Source organism: Cyprinodon tularosa, unplaced genomic scaffold (assembly GCF_016077235.1).
Source record: "Cyprinodon tularosa strain WSP-4 unplaced genomic scaffold, ASM1607723v1 ctg24, whole genome shotgun sequence".
Taxonomy (NCBI): domain Eukaryota; kingdom Metazoa; phylum Chordata; class Actinopteri; order Cyprinodontiformes; family Cyprinodontidae; genus Cyprinodon; species Cyprinodon tularosa.
In genome coordinates, this window is record NW_024038896.1 from 1465772 (window position 1) to 1486945 (window position 21174).

The following is a 21174-nucleotide window of genomic DNA, read 5'->3' on the forward strand; positions in this document are numbered from 1 at the left end:
CTGGGTTAATAGCATTTATTAACCCAGCATGAGATTGCAGCGGTCCTCCACACAGACTGCTCCAGTTTCTGGTGGCTTCCCTGTACAGTATAGCCCAGCAGAAAGAGAGAGACAGAGGGGGGGTTGAAACGTAACAAAACCCCAACAAATGCACCCAGCTGATTAATGGAGCCCTGTGGCTATAGCAATTATCCCTCTCCACACTCCTCCAGCAGACGAGCCAAACGAGTGTGTGGCAGTGAAAGCAAAGTGTGTAAATCATGTCTTTGTGCCACTTGTGTTAGCTTGACAAAGGCTTCACAAGAGATTGTTGATTAAAAGGCTTGCAAGGGTGGAGTTGGACTTTTAAAATCACTTTTGTAAGATCATCCTCTAGAATATATAGAATTCCTGCAGTGTCTGGCTTTAAATTTCCATTACTTTTTACTTGTTTAACTTCACCATTTTTATCATTTTGTCAATCTGTGTAAATTATTTGTAAATAGAAATTTCTTTTACAAAAAAAGAAACAACCTTTCTAAAGAAAAAGAAGTAGATGTTATACGGCAAGAAATTTGTTCCTCAATAATTTCAATAAAATAAACAAATGAAAATGAATAAATATGTTTAATACTGAAAGAAAAAAATAAGACCAAAATACAGGTGAGAATATTTTTATTTCTAATAATAATTTATTTTCTTTACAAAGATTAATGTTTTCTACGGTAACTTTTTATTACCACAGGCCAGGGTTCCCGGACCGATGAGTCTGGCCCCGATGAATGAGACATCGGAAGACTGTTGATAAGAACAACCCGTTGTTTTTCAAACCGCTGTCTGTTCAAATTGGCCAACGCTCTGACCAATGAGCGCAACTAACTGTGACGTAGCACGACAGAAAAGGGGAGTGTAAACAAACAGCCTGTCGGTAAAACGGCAAATACGTCCTTCTTAAAAATGAATGAGCGTAGAGCCTCTTCCTGCTCATGTTTCAACGAAAACCCCAAGTCTAATCCTTCCAAACATGATTCCAAAGCTGAGTCAAATGGCAACTTGTTGTGCTTTCTCCAGCGTCGCGGAGCTTTGTCGTCCCGCCCTCAAAACCCTGACTGCTTTGCGTCCCAAAAAAAATAAAACATCTCTGCATTTTCATTGGCCCACCAGTTCTAGGGCCTGGGGTATTGATCGAGGCTAGACTACTCGCAGGCAAAAAGGATTTTGGCTGCTGGCGTGTGGGGCTATTTTACGTGGGGCTACGTATTCATAACTAGTCCAGAACTTATCATAAACGCCAGCCTAAACACGCATGTTGCTTCATTTTTGATTCATGTAAACTAGCTGCTTCTGCGGCTTCTGCAGTGTGGGGTCTGAACGTAGCATAATTTATAACCCATGATGCACAAGCCAGTGTCCTAAGAGGGGGCAGCGATGCGCCTGGAGGCGCCGGTCTGCATAAAAAGATGTCTTTCATCGGCATATTAACCTTGCTGCTGTTTACCCCCTGCGTAAACGCAGGGAGGATCCATCACACTCACCTTCTCACTCACCCTATGATGCGGATGCCGTCTGGAGGATAACTAAGAGTTTCCTCCTGTGATCCCCCTTTTATACCAAAACGCTGCCAATATGCCATTAAAAAGTAGCTGTAAGTTAGAAACACATTCAGCAGTTGTCTGGAACACATCAGATATGTCGATATGCATTGGAGATAAGTTACACATAAGTTATTGCTCAAGTTACTCAATGGTTTTGGATAAGCTAGAGGCCATGACTAAATAGTAACTTACACTTAATGTATGTCGATGATCAGAAAACTCACCAGTTACTTATGCCCCACGTATGGCATATGCTGACATACGAGGTTATTACCATATGTTGATGTGTGCCAGCATGTTTCAGTGTGTTTCAGCATACTTCCGCATGCTAATAACTACAAGACGTACCCATAACTTATCCAATGTATATGCCAGCGTTTTTGCCAGATTTTTCATACCATGGTTTTCATACAGCATTGCATTAACATTATAACTCAGAACTAAGAAGTCACAGCGAAATCCACTCAATGGGGATAGTGTTTTAATTTTTACTTGTGGATGCTTGTATTCTTCATTGATTGTATGACAACAATGTTAGGAATGATGAAAAATATTTCTATGTATTTGGATTGCATATTTAAAGTGATGGAACACCTCTTCTGTTAACCACTAAACATGCCCAACTGATTAAATGTTGCATATAATTTAATAACTACTAAAAACAGCCCAAGTATGAAAGATTAACTAGTGCATTAAATCCGATTTTCGAGAACAATTAAAACCATTAACCTGGTCAACACTTGTTATGCATTGAGAGGCCACATTAATCTCTACTGATGATTGCCACATTTCAGAGGTTCCCATCAAGGCAGATCTGGTGTTTAAGGTATACATGGCAGCAGAGTCCCAGATGTTTTTATATCCTTTCCCTCTGGAATCCATTTTAAAATTGTGCCGTCGTAAGATAAAATATGTGCCAAAGCGGTCTACAAGAACAGTAGAAATGCTACGAAAAATCCTGTTTTGTGCACAGGTACTAAAAGTTGGCTGCTTCCCATTTGGGTCTCTCTGGTTGATAGATTAAAACAGCAACTCTCATTACGCAGCCATACTAGATTGGCAATATGTGGTTTTCCAAGTTGAAATTCTAACTTTTTTGTTGTTGTTTTTTGTTTTTGTGTGTACCAGCTGTGAACCTGAGTCCCATTTCACAGGTAAAGCAGGTTTACTGAAAACTCTAAGTTATCTAAACCTGAAATCCAGATGTACCTGCCTTTGGCTGTGTCCGAATTTCTGCCCTAATTACTGAAAAGTAGTGATCGTCCATTGTCACTAGACGAGCAGATGTATCCCGGAATGCTTTGCAAGGAGGGGGGGCATAAGTTAAAAGTTCTCTTTTCTGTTCGTGCTGTTCTATAAAGGTATGTTTTAAGATAATTTTATACTTTTAAGGGTCACTATATGGCCCATTCACTAATTTGGTGCGTAATTTTTAAAAAAGTTCCTATGTTGAGATGACATCCGAGGCTAACCGCAGCCAGGGCTAATTTCAGCCCTTTCTCTGCATAGCTGTGTGTGAAGTACTGCTGGCTCTCATGGAGAGTTTTTTGGTTTTATTTGGCAAAATGTTCATTTCATTCGTGTTTACCTGACTGTGTCAATTAGTATTCCCCAAGTAAATGAAAAACGTGAGAATATATTATTATCTAGAGATTATTATTAACAGGAGGTGAAACGCAGCTCCAGACGAGCCGAGCTTGTGGTAATGTCATGAGTATGCTTCTGTACAATTGACCCATATTTATGCTATGTCCTCCCATTGTTCCCGAGTCCACAATTTCCTGTGTTCTTCTCAAGAACATACTTTGGGAGGACACAAGTCTGTACTTCGTAAATATACACAGAAGAGCTTTGTTTAGAATGAAAACACCAAAATAACAATAAATGGCCTGTACTTATATAGCGCTTTTTGAAGTCAGGAGATTTGACCAAAGCGTTTTACACTACATTCAGTCATTCACCCATTCACACACACACACACTGATGGTGGCAAGCTACATTGTAGCCACAGCTGCCCTGGGGCTCGCTGACAGAAGCAAGGCTGCCATACACAGCGCCACCGGGCCCTCTGACCACCATCAGTAAACAATGCAGGTGAAGTGTCTTGTCTAAGGACACAACAACACTGAAAGTCGGAGCCGGGCTTGAACCGTCAATCCTTCGATTTCAGGGCAAACTCCTACATCTGATGCCACTGTCGCTGCAACCTGAATAAGCTACTGGGGTGTAGATTTAAAAATTTCCATAATGAGATCATACTCCTCTAAAAGTGCATTCACACTGAACACGATGTCCGTGGCAATTTGGTGAGCATCACCCTGGAGTTCACTGCTGTGCATTTCAGTGTCTTCACTGTGCTTACATATTTACATATACACATCAAAATAGCAAGAACTTTGGCTTCTATTTCAACCCTATTGGTCCAACCGACTCTCCAGAAACAGTTTGTAGAGTACAAAAATCTAATCTAAAAGCTGCATCTGAATGACAGTTGGATTTAGTGGTACTCCCTTGTTTCTAGTTTGGGAGAGAGAACCAGTGCTGGGGAGAATAGTGGCTGGCTGGTGTTTGGGCTGAAGGTAAGGGAGGATGATGAACAGTCCTTCGAGGGCTAAAATAAGGTGTTGTTTAAAGCCACCTTATTCCATCCTTTGTCAACATTATTTTGTTATTACATTTAACAGAAAAAAGCTTTGTCTTGGTTGCGTCAAATTTGCAATTTAATGTGTTGTTTTTTGTTTTAACACATTAAAGTTTTGTGTTAGAAAAGTATTTAGCCATCTGAGAATAAATAAAGCTGCTAGAAATGAATCTATGATCATAAAATTTGCCCGAAGTTGTAGTTACACTGTGCATTTTTCCATTTAATTTAACATTTTAAATAATACTTTTTTTGTTTCAGTCAAATTTTCTGCCATCATTCAGAGGGAAGGAGAAAGCTGCATTTGGATCAGCATTAAAGAGATTTCCTTTTTCGTTTCCCTTTTTCTGGTAAGTACATTTCCAAAACAGCAGCATTAGGTAACAGGAGCTCAGTCTTTTTTGTAGGTATTTCTTATCAATTTATGAGATTTAATTATTGTTTAAAACATTTATAGCCACATCTATGTATTCCATGACCTGTTAAATCTTTTCCACAAGGGTTCTTTTGCGCTTTACTCTAATTAAATTCCTTTGTTCAGCTATTTTCTAAATTAAGACCATCTTCCAAACATTCAGAGACACCTGAGATCCAGGGAATACTTCACGGAAAAAAAGAAAAAACATGAAAATGACATCAAACCACAACCTCCACATGCAGATGGTGGTTACTTGTAATCAACATATTTATGCTTGCATGCAGATCTGAATATAGTGTAACTATTCCTATAAACAACAGGTGCATTTCCAGCGCAGTAAATCAGCTGTCAAATGCAAAGATGCATCATCTGATCTCCCATGCATCTGGTTTTTAATGTGCTGAGAGGTTAAGAAGAATCCAAAAATATCCGCAAAACAGTTACACAAATAAAGGCCAGTAAATTGATTTGCAAAAGAACCAGAAGCCTAGTCTTGTTGTTTTTTGGTTAGGTTTTATTCTTATATTATTATTTTTAGGCAATGTTATTTTGATTAATATTTTTTTTTATTTGTTTAATAAAAAAGGTGCTTTGTTTAACAAATTCAAATTACAACCTTTGTTCTTGCAAAGGTTGTAATTTGTCTGAGGTTGTTTTTGATTAAATGATTAAAGGTAACATTATTTCATATTTATTTATTTCAAAATGTTGGTAAATTGCTGAATTTTACATTTAAACATATTCCCATGTCCAGTTCAGAAAGTAATCTAAGATCCAGTTTAGTTTATATTATATTTCATCTAAAAAAACAGCATTTTGTATATAAATAAGATCTGCTCCTATAAGCAGCCCTGAAATAAAGCCATACATGTCCCCTGAACATTATTTATTTTCCCTCTGCTCTGCCTCATTAAAAACATAAACACATCTCCACTATTGATTACGTCTGGATGTCTTAATCTGATCTGCAGGAATATTCTGCATTTTCCACTAGAGGAAAGTACACTGAATGCCAAAATATTGATCATTTTTTTAATTCAAACTATACAGCTTTGTCATTAAAGCAATCACCCTTTGGTCTAGTGACTCTGATGTGGAGTGACATGAAAAGAAAACATTCAAATCATAATTCCTTTTTTTATTATTTAAAAGACTGAAAGGAAAGAGAGTCTGTCCTCGGGCTTCTGGTGACACGGGCACACCGTAATCAATAAGAGCGTGTGATGGGTTTTGCATCGATCAGGAAAATGTGGGTTGATAAAGTGGGTTGTGAGGATTGGGCCATGGAGCTTTGGCTTCCCTCTGATGGCTGTCGCACCATTCAGGCGCTGTAAACATCCACTAAAAGCTCTGTGCTGTCATCTGAAGAGGTTTATACAGTTATTTACTGGGGAATCCTGCCTCTTGCAAGTTTGGGGGGGGTTCTTTCCCCTCTGCACAGATTGGAGAAGTGCCGTGGGAAGCAGCTGTTGCTGCTTCAAAAGAGGGCAGGCGGTGAAAAAGCCGGACCTGTGGTGGAGAGGATAAAAGACCAAAGGGAACAGTTTAACTCTGTAAGCTTTCTCTGAGTCCTCAAAAGCCAAGTAAACAGACCTGTAAATCAACCTTAGTGAGCATGCTTATCTCTGCAATGTCTATCTATCTATCTATCTATCTATCTATCTATCTATCTATCTATCTATCTATCTATCTATCTATCTATCTATCTATCTATCTATCTATCTGTCTGTCTGTCTGTCTGTCTGTCTGTCTGTCTGTCTGTCTGTCTGTCTGTCTGTCTGTCTGTCTGTCTGTCTGTCTGTCTGTCTGTCTGCTGAAGGGGGGTGCCCATGTTTTGCTCCCTTGTGAATGGACACTGACTGGTTATCTATTAGTCTAACTCAGCCCTGTAATCCTTCATTCCCATTGGCTGTTTCCAGGACAGCCTTCCCCAAACCTACCAATGACGCTCAGCTCTGCACACCCAAACCACTCCTTCCCTGTCTTAAAGAGCCCCATGGTCTTCAATGGAGACTCAATTTCCCCACTCACTTTACTCAGCCAGAGAGCAGGCTTTCTCCTCTCTCTGTTGCTGCTCTCCATCGTTCTGCCTCTTTATCTTCTCATTCTCAGTGTCCCTCCATCCTTCTTGTCACCTTTAATTCTTGAACTCTCTTCTTTCTTTGCACTTCCTTTTCCCATTTTTCTTCTTTTTTTCCTCATCCTTAACAATCCTAAGTGTTCAACACTTTTTCAGATTGGAGTTTTTTTGACCCAAGGAAAAGGTTTTATTTCTTTTTATATATTACTGTTAAGAGTGTTGAAAGAAAGAAGGAGTGAAATACGCAACAAAGGAAGAATTAAGAATTAATTTGTGAAGATATGATGAGCTGATCTTCTCTTCTACATTTGCTCCAGCTGTTCTTCCTGTTCTTCATCTATTTTTTGTTGTTTTTTCCTGCAACAATTGGAATGCTTAATGTTGACTGATGGATGTTTCTGAACTGTGCATCCCAGACCCCCTCTGCTACCACAACCAGTGAGTGCGTTTCTTTACTCATCCTTCTGCTCTTGTCTTTTGGCAGCACTTTTCACCACTTTATACATAAAAAAAAAGTTTTATTTACAGGAGAGAAAGAAAGTAAAGAATCTTGTCCAAAAGTTCAGCATTCTGACAGTTGAGAAAGTTTTTGTTTTGGGACAAGTGATGTCCGGTGCAGCTGCAGCAGCAAAGCTTGCAGTGAGTCCAGGAAGCACAATTGCACCAGGATCCAAGGTTTCGGAGCATTTTTACTATTATTTTACAGCCTACAAACCTTTGCAGGTGCACACATGCTCTTAGGGCAGGCGACTATAACCCTTACACTAGGATAAAAAAATAAAAATGAATAAAACTTTCACATCCACTAGGATTTTATTTCCACTCTCATCAAGAAGTCAGGATGAAATGTCTGTTTGCAAATTTATATTTTTGATTAACAATCTAAATAAAATTATGGTAAATAAAATAATACTTTGTTAGAAATTAAGGCATCATTTCCAAAGTGATATGTGTTGCTCATTAGTCTAAAGTTTTTAACTTTAAAATGAACACATCTGACAGACTTTTTTAAGCTTTGGAGGTTTCTGATATGACTTTTAGTCTAAGTCATTAAGATTTCTTTTCAGGTACACCCTTTAGCAATAGCAATAACAATGTAAAGTATAATCTTGACTCGAAATTTGACTGTGTTTTTTTGTTAAAGCACTAGTTTTAATTTAGCATCCTGGAAAGTCAAAAATAAGATCTACAAAAGGCCCTCCTATTTAGAAATTTTTCATTGCTTTTTTCTAAAGAGTTTATTTAGATTCATTTTGATTATTTATTTATCATTAAAGTATACCAAATACATGTTTTACAGAGCATTTTTTGCTCTCATCTGGTACAGTATCTTTATCATCAACTCTCCCAAAAATTAAAAGAACTAATTAGAGACAGTATAAAAAAGTTAGTTTTTCATGTCTAATGTTGGATTTAATTTCTTTAGTGAAGTCAAAATAGGTGTAATTTACCTAATCATGAAAAAGAGAAATTTTAACTAATACAATATTAACAGATTGTATCACTTATTTTTAATGTCACATATGATTTTAATGCTTATATTTGATGTACATGTGACAAAATAATCTTGCAGTAAACTTATCTTATGTTCCTTATGTATATGCTTTCTTTTCAGTAAGAAAGAAAGCATATACATAACACAACCGTGTTAACCTGCAGCAACTTTGTGTGTGTTTGTGTGTGTGGCATAATCTATGTTGTGTTTTTCTTTATGCAACTGTTTCTCTAAATCAGGGAGTTAAACTTACTCTCTTTGTGTGAAATTGATGTCATCCCACAATTTATCACAATCTGGACATGAATGTGGTGTAGCTGCTTATGTTTGCAAACAGAAAACCTGCACGACTGGCGACACACAGAGCTGTACTCAGATCGGATCGGCTCTGGAGAGCACCATTAATCTCACTAGAGAACTTTTGGTAAGACGACCTGCCTGTTAGTCGGTCCGGCTGTCATACCTACTGTGGGCTACTCTAAGTAAACAAACATATTTCTTCACAAACACGACTTAAAAGGAGAATCTTTTTTGGTTGTTTAAACGTATTTTCAGCTGTCAAATTATTCTCTGTTTAATTAAAATTAGAATACTTGCAGAGCAAGTGGAGTAAAGAATAAAAATTGCACAAGAGTTTGCTGGGAATAAAAAAAAAAAAGATGTGTTTTTTGCTCATTTGAAGTCTGACCAAAACCAGTAAATTTGATTATCCATTTTCAACTCAAAGTCTAAATTCTTACATGTTAAAAAGAAGTTGTTTCTTTTTTTACTGAAAAGTTTTACTATCTCTTTCTGCTCATACAATTTCCCTCTGCTCTTTTTATTTACTTGCTACCTCCTCACAAACTGGTATTGTAAGCGTTGAAATGTGTTCATACAGTCACAATAATACCTATGTGTTTGCACTAACCTGGGATCTAAATTTAACTGTGCCGACACCTGACAGTGTCTGTTAACAATGAACACTAACCATCATAAACTGAAAAAAAAGTTTGTATATAACATGTATATATCGATTAAATGAAAAAGTTAAGAAACTGTTGTTTAGTCTTTTTATTACTTGCTTCTTCACCAATTAGCTGGACAGGTTAATAACCGCTTTACTTACCTAATGCATTAGTTAACAAATGTTTTTTTGAAATTTGCTTGCTGCTGTGAGGCAATTGTGGTTGGTAAATACAGAAGCTCAAAAAAATTTAAACAAATATCTGTACTATATGCATTTTATAGTGAAGTAAACGTGTAATTATAAATTCATGAAAATAAAATATTGTAATCTCTGTATTGTAACAATATCTCAACAGTCATCATTATGAGACAGGAAGCTGTATAACAGTTAAAGGGCTCCTAAAAAGACAACATTTCTTAAAATTTCTTAAAGAATAGTAAAAAAAACTTTTAAATCAATTGTATATATTACAGTCCTTTTAATTTTTCAAAAAGTTAGTAATGGTATAACAGCAGTCAATTCATTCAATAATAACTGTTGACCAGATTAATGTCATTTCCCTCTGGGATTTGTGATGATTTATATTTATTAATGAGCTCCAGGTCTCTTAGGTTGGAAGGCCTCCTTACAGTCACTCTAATCTTTAACTATCACCACATATTCCTAATTAGGCAACTTTGGACTTTGGTTGAATCACTAAAAACTATTTTGATTACTTCATTACTTTAAATCTAATATGTAGAGAGTGTTTTTTTTCTTCATAAAAAACACTCAAACGGTAAAGAGGAAACCATGACAATGGTGTCTTAAAATGTAATTATTTTTTTAAGAAAGGTTTTATGTTTCCAGTCAATTCGTATAAAACAAAATGCATAACTATAGTAGTGCAGTTAAAAGCCCTAAATGTCGGACTTTTATATTGTTGCTAAAAAAGTTTATATCATTTACCAAAATATTGGCATAATGCGGAGAACAAAGAAACAAGAAAAAAATGTGATGTTAAATTAGATGAATTTGGGAACTGCTGTTGGAAAACTGTTATGAGAAGGACTTCTGTAAAAGGACAAAAAATTATCCAAATGTTGCTTAAAGCTTTCTAACCGATTTTAATTTCCATAAAGTTAAATTTAAAAAAAAGAATCTTCTTGCTGGGTTTTCTTCATGGCCATCCTGTTTATTAATGGCTCAACATGCAGCTACAACCAGGCTCTATTGGTTCACTCTGATGGTATGAGAGGCGAAATAACTTCATTACATGTCATGACCCTCTCTTGATATAGATACATCCTTTAGGCAGCTTGTCAAGGACTCTGAATTCATGAGGATGTAGATAGATGCCCTCCCACTTCCTTTTTTGCATCGACTCTTCAGTCCAAACCTGAATCATACACGCAGCAAAGATGACTTCTTAGAAGGAGTTTGTTTTATTGATCAAATGAAATTAGCACACAAACACAGTGGAGAGATGAAGCGGTTCATCTAATCATGAAGCGTAACTCAGGAGGGATGTTTAATTTAATGGGCCTCATCGTAGCTCCGCAAGGTCTCACATTGTGAACTTAATTCCTCTTCACCACCTTCATTTGCATTGTGTCAATTGACCGGAGCGCTTACTGTATCAGCTAGGGTTTCTCTTAAGATTCAGCCCATGCCCTAATACCATTAGGCAAATGCAAAGTTGTGTCATTTACACATTTGAGAAGAACAAGAAAAAAAAAAAGAAAGCTGGAGGGGAAGGAGGGATGAGAGAAAAGCCAATTTGTGCCGAACACGACTCGGCTGTGATTATCAGTGGATGTTATTACTGTGGAGAAGCAGACATTTGAAGGTTATGTTTCTGGGCAGTAATTGAAATGCAAAATAACATTAGGATCGATGGCCATCTCTGTTTATTTATGAAATCAATATCGTAACTGTCCCACATGGGTCCTCCTCTGATTCCCAATGACGGCTTAAGTCTCTGCTCGTTTATCCCACCACCACCACCCCTGCAACCTCCGTCTTCTGTCTCTTTTTAAAAGGCAGTTAGGGGTGTGTTTGACTTTGCAGAGAGAGCAATTTCCTCGAGGTGGTTGGATGTGTATGTAGATGGGGGGTTGATACTCCAGGTAAGGAGACATCATCCATGAGGGAAATCTATGCAATCTCTCCTCTTGGCTGTGACATTGAAGAGGCCAGATGCTGAAAGTTCTGTGTACTAAGCGTTCTTGCATATGTGTTTGCGTTAGGGTGGCAGAAAATTAAACCAAGTACACTAATGCGGTATAAACCCACCACTGGGGCTCAGTAACTTAGAAAGAGAACACTAAGTTAGAAAGTGAAAATTACAGCAGAACAAAATTACGGATTACTTATTTTTCCCTCCAAAAATGTCAGAATGCCACGATTTGGCACCCTTCATATACAAAAAAGGAAAACACTTCCTGGTGCATCAAGGTACTGCAGATTCATACAAAGTCTAAAGTAAATATTTTCTGTATGATAACATCAAGATGTTACATTTGACACAAGATGTAACCATGATACATCTACAGCCAGTGTAAAAACAACAGTTTTTGCCAATTGTTGCTTTTAGATATTCATATAAATATGTAATTTTAGATTATTGAAATAAATCATCAACAAGTGTCACTGCAGTCTCCACAATATCCTCATGCATTAAACTAAAAATACGATGTTGAAATGATATGTTAAAAGCGTACAACACTATAAAAACCTTATTATGGTGCAGCGATCAGAGGTCTGAAAATTATGCATTCAGCTGTGTCCACCGCTTTTGTCTGCTCCAGATCAGACTACTGTGAGACCAATTTTACAAAGAGTCTGAGGAAAATATACTTTTACTCTGCAAATATGGGAGCACGCTTTCAATCCTTCACAAGCAACAAAGAGGTCCAATCCACATACTAAAGTCACTGAAAATGACTTAAAACATACATTTTATTCATTATATATTTTAAATACATTGCATGATTAAAATGTTAATTACTTAAAGTTATATTTGAGGTTCATGTTGTTTTTTTTAATCTCCTGACCCCGACAAAATCCAGACTTTAATCTCTGGAGCGAGTTAAAGATCAGGGTAAAGGCAGGCAGGCTTTCCAACATCAAATACTTGGAGCTCAGTACCAAGGACTATTCAGCAAGGATAAGGATTTGACATCTGCATTTTCAATAGACTTTTCTCCCTGTTTATTAAATTTATTAATAATTTTTAAAAAGCCACTTTATTGTAAATAAAAAAAAAACAGACGAATCTTATATTGTTTTTTTCTTTTTTAAATAGTTGTATTATGTTTTATATGTTTTCTTTCTTTTTCCTATCAAGCTGAAAGCTCTTAATTGAATTAAAGCTATTTGAAATTGACATATGCCTGGGTTGTATATACTTAAAGACTAAACTGTAGTTCAGTTCCCCTTTTTCTGTTGATCTTAAGACCATGTGTATATTATTCAGATTTGTTCAGTTTACTGCTTTTCTCATTAGCAGTTTGAGTTTTTCATTCATTTAAATAGTGTTATAATTAAAACTGTATATATATTATTAATGGTTTATATCTTACCTCTGTCAGTTTCTCATAAATTAAAATTAAAGTCTTTTATGAAAATGGGGGGGGGGGGGGGAATCATCTCACTTGACCTTTTTGCCTTTATATTTCTGGGCATGAAATTTTAGATTGCTTTGATTGTTAGAGCGAACACCCACGCCACCCTTCTCGTGTTGTTGCTCCCGTTTAACTCCCGAGACATCACGCGTCTCCTGTTTTTTCCCTGAAGTGACCATTCATTTCCTGGACACAACGATACGATGGACTAACAGCTTAATCTATGTGTTTTGCGGTACGGGGCACTCACTTTAAAGCTGATAGAGTTTGCCCCAAACAAGGACGGCCTATCATACAAAGATTAATGAACTAATTTCATGCATGGCTCCTTGCCTCTGTCCTTCTGTGTGCTTCCATGTTAGGCTCAGTGTTCACCTCAGTGATTTACACTGCATCGCTTACAACCAACTCAACCCAAAGTTTACCACTTATACGTCTCTTACTTGGTATACAATAGATTTGTTTAATAAAAGCATGTTGAGAATTCTGTCAGATATACATGTTTGATTCTGGTAGCAAATTTTCAAAGTGGATTGAGTCATATGCAAATATTAGAGTTTCAAGCTAAAAAAGAAGTCACAGCTGATTTGCGTTGCTAACTTTAAACTGTCTGGATGGCTTGGTGGTTTTCCATGTGGAGGGAAGTCTCATTCTTGCCGTGTGATGGACAGATGGAAACCCGTGTCTGCTGCATCCACAGTGGGACTGTCTCACAGCAGCAGAACAGAGAAGGCAGGTGACCTTCACGTCTGTCTGATGAGTCCTGCTTGTCTGCTCTGTTTGAACCATTTTTCTGCACAGCGGAGCAAACACTAACCCATTAGATATTAGGTGCAATGCGTTTGAGATGGTGTGTGTTTTACCAAGGGACACATCGAGGAGGGTCAGGCTACACTTTGAGAACTCACTGTCTCTATATAATAAGAGCAAGAAAACCAAATAATGAAACTACGTACCTATTTCTGTCTACGCGAATCGGTGGTTCGTGCCATTATTTCATTTGGACAGATCTGAAAGGACCCATTAGAAATTTCCATTAAACGTAACAAAAAAACCTCTCCCCAGCGTTGCTGTGTGCTAAGTGTGGAATGAACTACTTTTTACCAACGCCACAATGTACTATTCCGCAGGGATTCCCCCCCATATCTAGCTGTGATGATGTATTAACTGTTACCATGCTGCTTTCTGCACCTCCCTCTGACGGGAAAAAAATCTGCCCTCCAAACTGACTGTAAGCCCATGCTGATTTTCAACAAGATTTAACAGGAGTGCTGTGAATCTTTTATAAACCACAATGGCCTCACAATGAAGATGTAATGTTGTATCGCTCCATCTCGCACTATGTTAACAGTGCTGGCTGATTAAAAATGCATAAGGAATGTCTGGGATCTGTAAGGCAGGGGTTTATTTTTTCATGCCTCGTCTTAAACAGGAAGGAAGCAGGAGGATCGATAGAGCCGATCCAGGCTTGAGGATGGAGGCTATCTCCATCCCTCTTTCCATCCTTCTCTGTTAGCACTTAAGAGAACTTTCATGCTGTCAGAGCTTTATGACTTACTGACTTAATGCTTAGTGGAAAAGGACATCCCTAACCATCAGCACCAGATCTAAAACAAAGGGCTCCTCTTTGGAGTACTTTGGTAAAAATAAAAGAGGAAGGAAAATAATGTACCGTTACTTAACCAAAAAATCTGTAATATTAGGAAAATTTGTAGCTTCTGATTATCACAATGATGATATCTGTAGCAATTAGTTCTTGATTCAGTGGGATGTGGCCCCATTGGCTAGCACCGGTTTTTGCTCACCACCCAAGTTTTTTTAATGCTTTAAAATGACAATATATTGACATAAAAATTGCTGAGAGGATTTAAGTAAACAATCAGATATAAAATGCCTTACCTGATGTGACTTTAATCATTTTCCTTCAAAAACAACAAAATCTATTAGCGGTAGAAAATCTTTGTGGAGCCTCAAAATCTCAGGCTTCTGCCCATGTATGCTCTTTTTAGAGCCATCATGATATTGTCTGCATCACTGTGAAGTTTTAGCATCTTATCTCTAAAAGGTACATCAGATTTCAGCTAACTAAAATATTATTATATTGAGAATTATGAATGCATGATGCTGAATGAATACAACAATGTGCTGAATGTTACATACAAGAAGTCCTTTGTATTACAGTTTTGAGATCAAATGTAGTTCAGCAGCCACTATGACGGTAAATTGTGATGGCATTTCTGATGCGGTAATACAACGTTATCAAATACACGGCCTTGTTTTATCACTGAATGATCTCAACACTATCACTGAATATCTCATTTTTTTGTAAAATCTGTTTCTATTCAGTTGATTGCTGTTGATAACTGCATGTAACATCACAGGGTTTAATAGAGCAAAAAACTCTGGCTGTTGTTAATTACTATCCAGATGGTTATTTTCAGACTTTATTCCTGTTATATTGAAGATTTACTTGCAGGTGGCATAAAACTTTAAGAAAATTTTTATAATTTTTCGCTTATGTTGTTACTAAATTCCAGTTTATCCTCTTCCGCTATCCTGCTCATTGAATTAAATTGAATTACTCTGTTAATAGATTTGATTGAATATAGAGAGTAAGAATAATTATTTTAGATATTATCTTTATCTAAATAACACAGACTTTTACAGCAGTTGGAGTTCCAGGCTCAATAGCTCAATTTGAATAAATAAAAATGTGAAAATCTATTTAAGAGTTATTATACAAACTTATGGTCTTAATTAAAGGTATGATTCAACTATGCAACCCAGATGTTCTTTGGTAGCAATAATCTCAGGCCTCTGTATGACATTTAAAATTTAACTAAATATAAACATTCAAAACTATATTAGCCAATAAATAAAAGGTTTCCAGACATTTAACTATAATCATTTAGTTTTTTCATAGTAGATAATTACTTATATAGAGTCCCCTCGGCCTTATTGTAAGAATGTGAGGATAAAAAACTTTAATTTTGCTTATTCAGATTTACATGTTTATTCACACTTGGAGTGAGACCTACATGTTAAAAAAATACATCTTATAATCATTGTTTTTAACTGCATCGTATTCTAAACCATACATTGTTATTAATTAAAACATGTCTGGCATGTTCTAATGGAGCTTTAACTATTGTAAGCAGAGCTGCAAGAACTTTAGTAGATCTTCTTCTACACTTAAAATCAGGTCGTAACTCCTAAACATCAATTATATGAAAAGATTTAATCTTGGGAAATAAATGCAACAAAACAAAAGATCTAACATCACTGGTCTAAATCCTTAAATGGGCTTTGACAGAAAATATGAACTGTGACGGGGTTTAAAAGGGCAGATGATGGAAAAGAAATGTTTGGGAAATTCACAAAACAGAACCTGTAGATAATAGTGAATTTTAAGGGTCAAATCTGCGATTATTTAAAAATGTTTTAAAAATGTGCAGAAACCCCTTAACAGGATTTAAAATAAAAAGGTTTTTCCAGGTCAGAGCTTCAATCCGAGGCAGCAGTAATCTGGCACCATTGGCTTGCAAAATAACCAGGACTATCGATTTGGTCATCTATTACCCACAATCCCCCAAATGCTGAGTGTAACACCTCTCTCTGTCCATTAACAGGCTTCTAGGATTTCATTCATTCATTCATTCATTTGCCTCTGGCAGGCAGCCAGTTGTGGGCATTGTTTTCAAGATGTATGGAGCATCTGTTGACATGGTCGTTAGTTAGCATTTAGCCTGAGAAGAATGGACTCTGTCGGTGCACTGCTTGGCATTCCAGCATGTTGATGGTTGTGTAACGGAATCTATCAAACTCAGATGAACCAGCTGATGAATTTCTTACAGGATGATGGACTGATGATGGGAGTGGGTTTTTTTCACAGCAGTTTAGTGTTGCACATTGAGCTGCTCTTTTGAAAATATCTTTTTGGTATTCGTGAATAAGCTTAAGGAGTTGTTTTGGAAGCAGTTTTATATATATATGTATTTTTATATATATATATATATATATATATATATATATATATATATATATATATATATATATATATATATATATATATATATATATATATATATATTAAAAATTCAAGTGCAATTTTCTATTTTGAGATTTTGAAAATAACCCAAAATAAATTTAAGTACAAGTTTTTTTTTTTTTTTTTTTAAATCTTTTTATGAATGAAAATCCCTCTATCTGTTTGTTTGTCCAGGTTGCTGACCAGAATGCCCACTGACGACCGACACCTACCCTCCAGCTGCGGTTCTTACGTCAAAACTGAGCCTTCCAGTCCATCCTCCTCCCTTGTAGACACTGGCAGTCATCACAGTCCCAGCGGAAACTCAGACGCCAGTGGCGGCTACATTAACGGCACCGGTGGACGCTCCCATGCCCTAGACTCACCTCCCATGTTCAACCCCAGCATGCTCAGTGGAGGCAGTGCATGCCTACGTCGTTACGAGGAGTGCTCCGGCAGCATGGCTGATGACTCGCCAATTAAGTGCGAGTACATGCTCAATGCCATTCCCAAGAGGCTGTGTCTGGTGTGCGGTGACATTGCCTCAGGCTATCACTATGGGGTCGCCTCTTGTGAGGCCTGCAAAGCCTTTTTCAAAAGGACGATACAAGGTATTTTTCAACGTCTCTTTGTAACCTTACACTCTTTTGAGCTGATTTGTAGAGTTAAAGTGACTTTATCCAGTGTTTACTGTAAACTGATCGCACCACCACATACCTAGCCTTCAGAAGTTTATCTGTTGAGAGCTCACAAGAAAATCACACCAGAAATACAGAGCAAAGCATAATAAACCAATTCAAAACCTTCAAATTGCAGAATCCACATTAAACAAACACCTGAAGATAAACCTGGAAGTGGACCAAAATGGGAACAACTGAAGTGGGATTAAATACAAATACACAACAAATATTTTCTTGAGCTCTTTGGAAACAACAAGTTTTTCCAGAAATATACAGTACAATTCAATTCAGTCATATGGAGGCTAAATTACCTACACAGTATGGGGGGTACATAGTGGACATTTTAATTTTTGATCCCTTTACTAAGCAATAGTACCTCTTGAGCTGAAGCTAAAAGCCAAGCTTTTTCCTATAAGCAACAAATATTAATATGCATAAGGATGAATTCGTACCCTCCATTAGAGTATTTCCAATTTCCTAAAAACTCTATAACCAGCAACAGCTCTTCAAGAAACAACAGCCGACCAAGAATAACCTGAGATGGGAAGTACAAATATTTCGTTACTGTACTCAAGTAGATTTTTCTGATATTTTTACTTTACTTTACTACTTATGTTTATGCCGACTTTTTACTTCTACTCCTTACATTTTTACACAAATATCTGTACTTTCTACTCCTTACATTTTAAAAAATTGGCTCGTTACTTTAGTTTTGAATCATTTCAATGGAGTTACCGTTATTATTTTTCACGTCATCAATACCAAATTCAATCTAATTGGATGTGAATCTACGTTGCATTTGACGCACCGCTACAAGATGAATCGACAGATTCGGTGGTATTCATTCGCGGCAAATCATTGCAGCTTGGTGGCGGTGGCGTTAGCATAGTAGAATGGACGACGAGATGATTGAAAATGAACACAATGGAGATCTAGTCTTATTGGCAGACATCCATTTAAAATGTAGGCAACGGCATGAAAAAAGTGGTTTCTACTTTTACTTTTATACTTTAAGTAAATTTACAAGCCTGTACTTTGTTACTTTTACTTGAGTAAAGAAGTTTAATCAGTACTTCCACTTTTACCAGAGTATTTTTTAACACAATTATCTATACTTTTACTCAAGTACGGAAAGTGAGTACTTTTGCCATCTCTGAGAATAACCTTTACTGGTGAAGACAACCACCTGACCATAAACCACAAATTTAAAGCTGCATCAAGAGGCCAGAGCAGTTTAATTTGATTTTCAGTTTAAGATAGAAGGTATGCTGATGGGAACACAGAATTTCCCTCAAAGAGACAAATTCTGCCTGTTAACAGCTAAAGAAAATATCTGTCTGAAAGCCTCATCTTACATCGTCATCCTACAGCGAACAATTTCTTTAAATTTACTTGCAGTACTCAATACTTTTAAAGAATTTATTTCCCACCAATCTTTAGTTATTAATGCATTCTTATTTCATTTCTGTAATAAGTTGAATTCATCTTTGATTATCTTGAATACCCTACCACTAATTTTATTTGACTTTTCCTGTACAGCAAACCAAAGGTAAAGGTTTAGTTAAAATATAATACCATTGATATAAAAACCCACTCTTTACTGCTATGAAAAACTATCACTATTATGCTTAACTGTAGGAGGCAGTTAATATATAGGATAAGTATGAGCATTAACATAATTTCTTTATATAGATGTGCAGAGAAATATATAGTTATATTTGTAACAGCACAGAATAATTTAGTAAATGTTTGAATTGTTAAATTTTTTTCATGCTTTTCTAAGTGCCAGGTATCATTTTACAACTAAAGCTCTTATTGTGTTTCTTACAAACAGAGTTGAGGTTTCGTAAATCTCAGGTTTTGAATTAAAGACTCCCTGTTGAGTGCGAACAATCCAGTTAAAGTCTGACCTAAAGGGTAAAGATTTAAAAGCTACAGATGGTTAAACACAGACTTGACTCATAAACTGAATTAAACTCAAATTCAGTTTTATATACTTAAAGCCCACATTGGAATCTGTGATTCAGTTTCCAAATTTAGCCGTCATTAGCCTCCCTCAGGGGGACGTTTAGTTGTAGTGTTTGCATTGTGGATAACAAGGACGGGTTACTCACGTTGCTGGACACCAGACTTGCAAATAAGCAATAAAGAAAAATCTGACAAATTACTTTTTTGTGTTCAGAAAAAAGCCACCAGATACTTACTGTTGCTTGTGTACTTCTTACAAGCAAAGGTTGTAGCTTACCTAGTTTAGCTGCATATTTTCCTTAATTTAACATGGCAGCTCTGATTGAGGCGAAACACTAGCCGGAGGAAAAGTACGCTTTAATTTTAACAACTTCCTCTATTAAGCTATCAAACCCCGTTCTACGCTTAAGGGACTAAAGTAGGGATTAGCAGGCAGTATAACCAGACTACAACTCTTTCAATCGTGTTGTTTTTAGGTTTTTAAATGCAATTGTTTTGCAAATGCAAATCTTATTTATAATGTTTGGAAATGTGCCTCGGCTTTCGGATATTGAAATATTAAATTAAATCCATCAAGAAGACGACTACTGGCATTAAAATGGGATAGAACAAGTGAGTAGACAGTCTTTGCTAAGAATCAGTGTATGGGGTCCTCATAAAAGAATAAAGACAGTCGGACAGAATAAGAAAAAACATTTAAATCTTTAACAAAATTAAAGGGTCATCTTCTTTAAGGAAAAGATTTTTAGAAAATTATCATTCTGGCCAAAAACTATCTGCAGCTGCTTAAATCGTAATTTTGGTTATTTGGCAATTAATTACTGGTTGTATAAGGGTAAACTTTAGAGGTTTTAGTTCCAGAAAGTTTTCACCTTTGTTGTATTTAAATCCAATTCCAGCTGTTTCAAGTTAAAAAATAAAAACATTATTAAAAGACTTACAATAAAAAGTTAGACCAAGTTTTCCCCTTTTCTGTTTCTTCCTCCCGCTCTCCTTTGTGGAGGACAGGCTTGTACTGAGCTTAATCTATCCGTCATTTGTCCTGAGCCACGGGAGTTTCAGTCAATAACAATCAGTGTTGGGGAACTGTAATTAAGAGCAAGGAATTTCATTGGATGAAAAGTCAAAAAAGCAGAACAGAGCTGCTGTCTCTATATTGTCCTCGGACCTCCCATCAAAGCCCATGAGCAAAGGGTGAGAGCAGACGGAGGTCAATTAGAAGCTCAAGCACGTGTTTCAGTGGCAATAACAGAGATGGGAGACAGTGGAAAAAAAATAGGATGCGTTTGGAGGAGTCCTCTAAATAAACGCAGAGGGGCATGTGACGGTGGGGACATGGTCATTCACAGAAAGGAGAAGCCACTTTAATGGAATGGTAATCAGAGACGGGGGTCCCGGCCCCAGTAAAGGAGGCGAACAAGGAGAGGTCCAGCTTGAGTGGAGATGGGCGCGTAGATAATAGCATGGCATAATAATATATCAGCATTTAGGGGCAAAATAAAAGAGGTTAAGGAAGGATGTTAGAGTGGTTGAAATGTCCTTTGAAAAGTAAAGGTAGATGCAAGACCTTATTAACTAAGAGGGTATGCCTCTGCTTTTAGACAGAGGTCATTTAACTCTATACAGAACCCACGGTGCAGCAACTCACTTTCACTACCCAAAAACAACTTAATCCAACTGAACAAGAATATATAAATAAAGAATTGATCTTTATTTTCAATTCATTTAAACCTTTTT

General features: G+C 36.7%; 1 protein-coding gene across 1 annotated transcript in view; it reads left to right on the forward strand.

The window, feature by feature from the left end:
- The first annotated feature begins 6667 nt into the window (after positions 1-6667).
- Positions 6668-21174, forward strand: part of LOC119785076 (steroid hormone receptor ERR2-like) — a 48191-nt gene continuing 33684 nt past the window's right edge. Inside the window, exons 1-2 of the mRNA XM_038287473.1 lie at positions 6668-7151; positions 16985-17400. Coding sequence (XP_038143401.1) covers positions 7102-7151; positions 16985-17400 — 466 coding nt within the window. The 5' untranslated portion in view covers positions 6668-7101. The remainder of the gene's footprint in view (positions 7152-16984; positions 17401-21174) is intronic.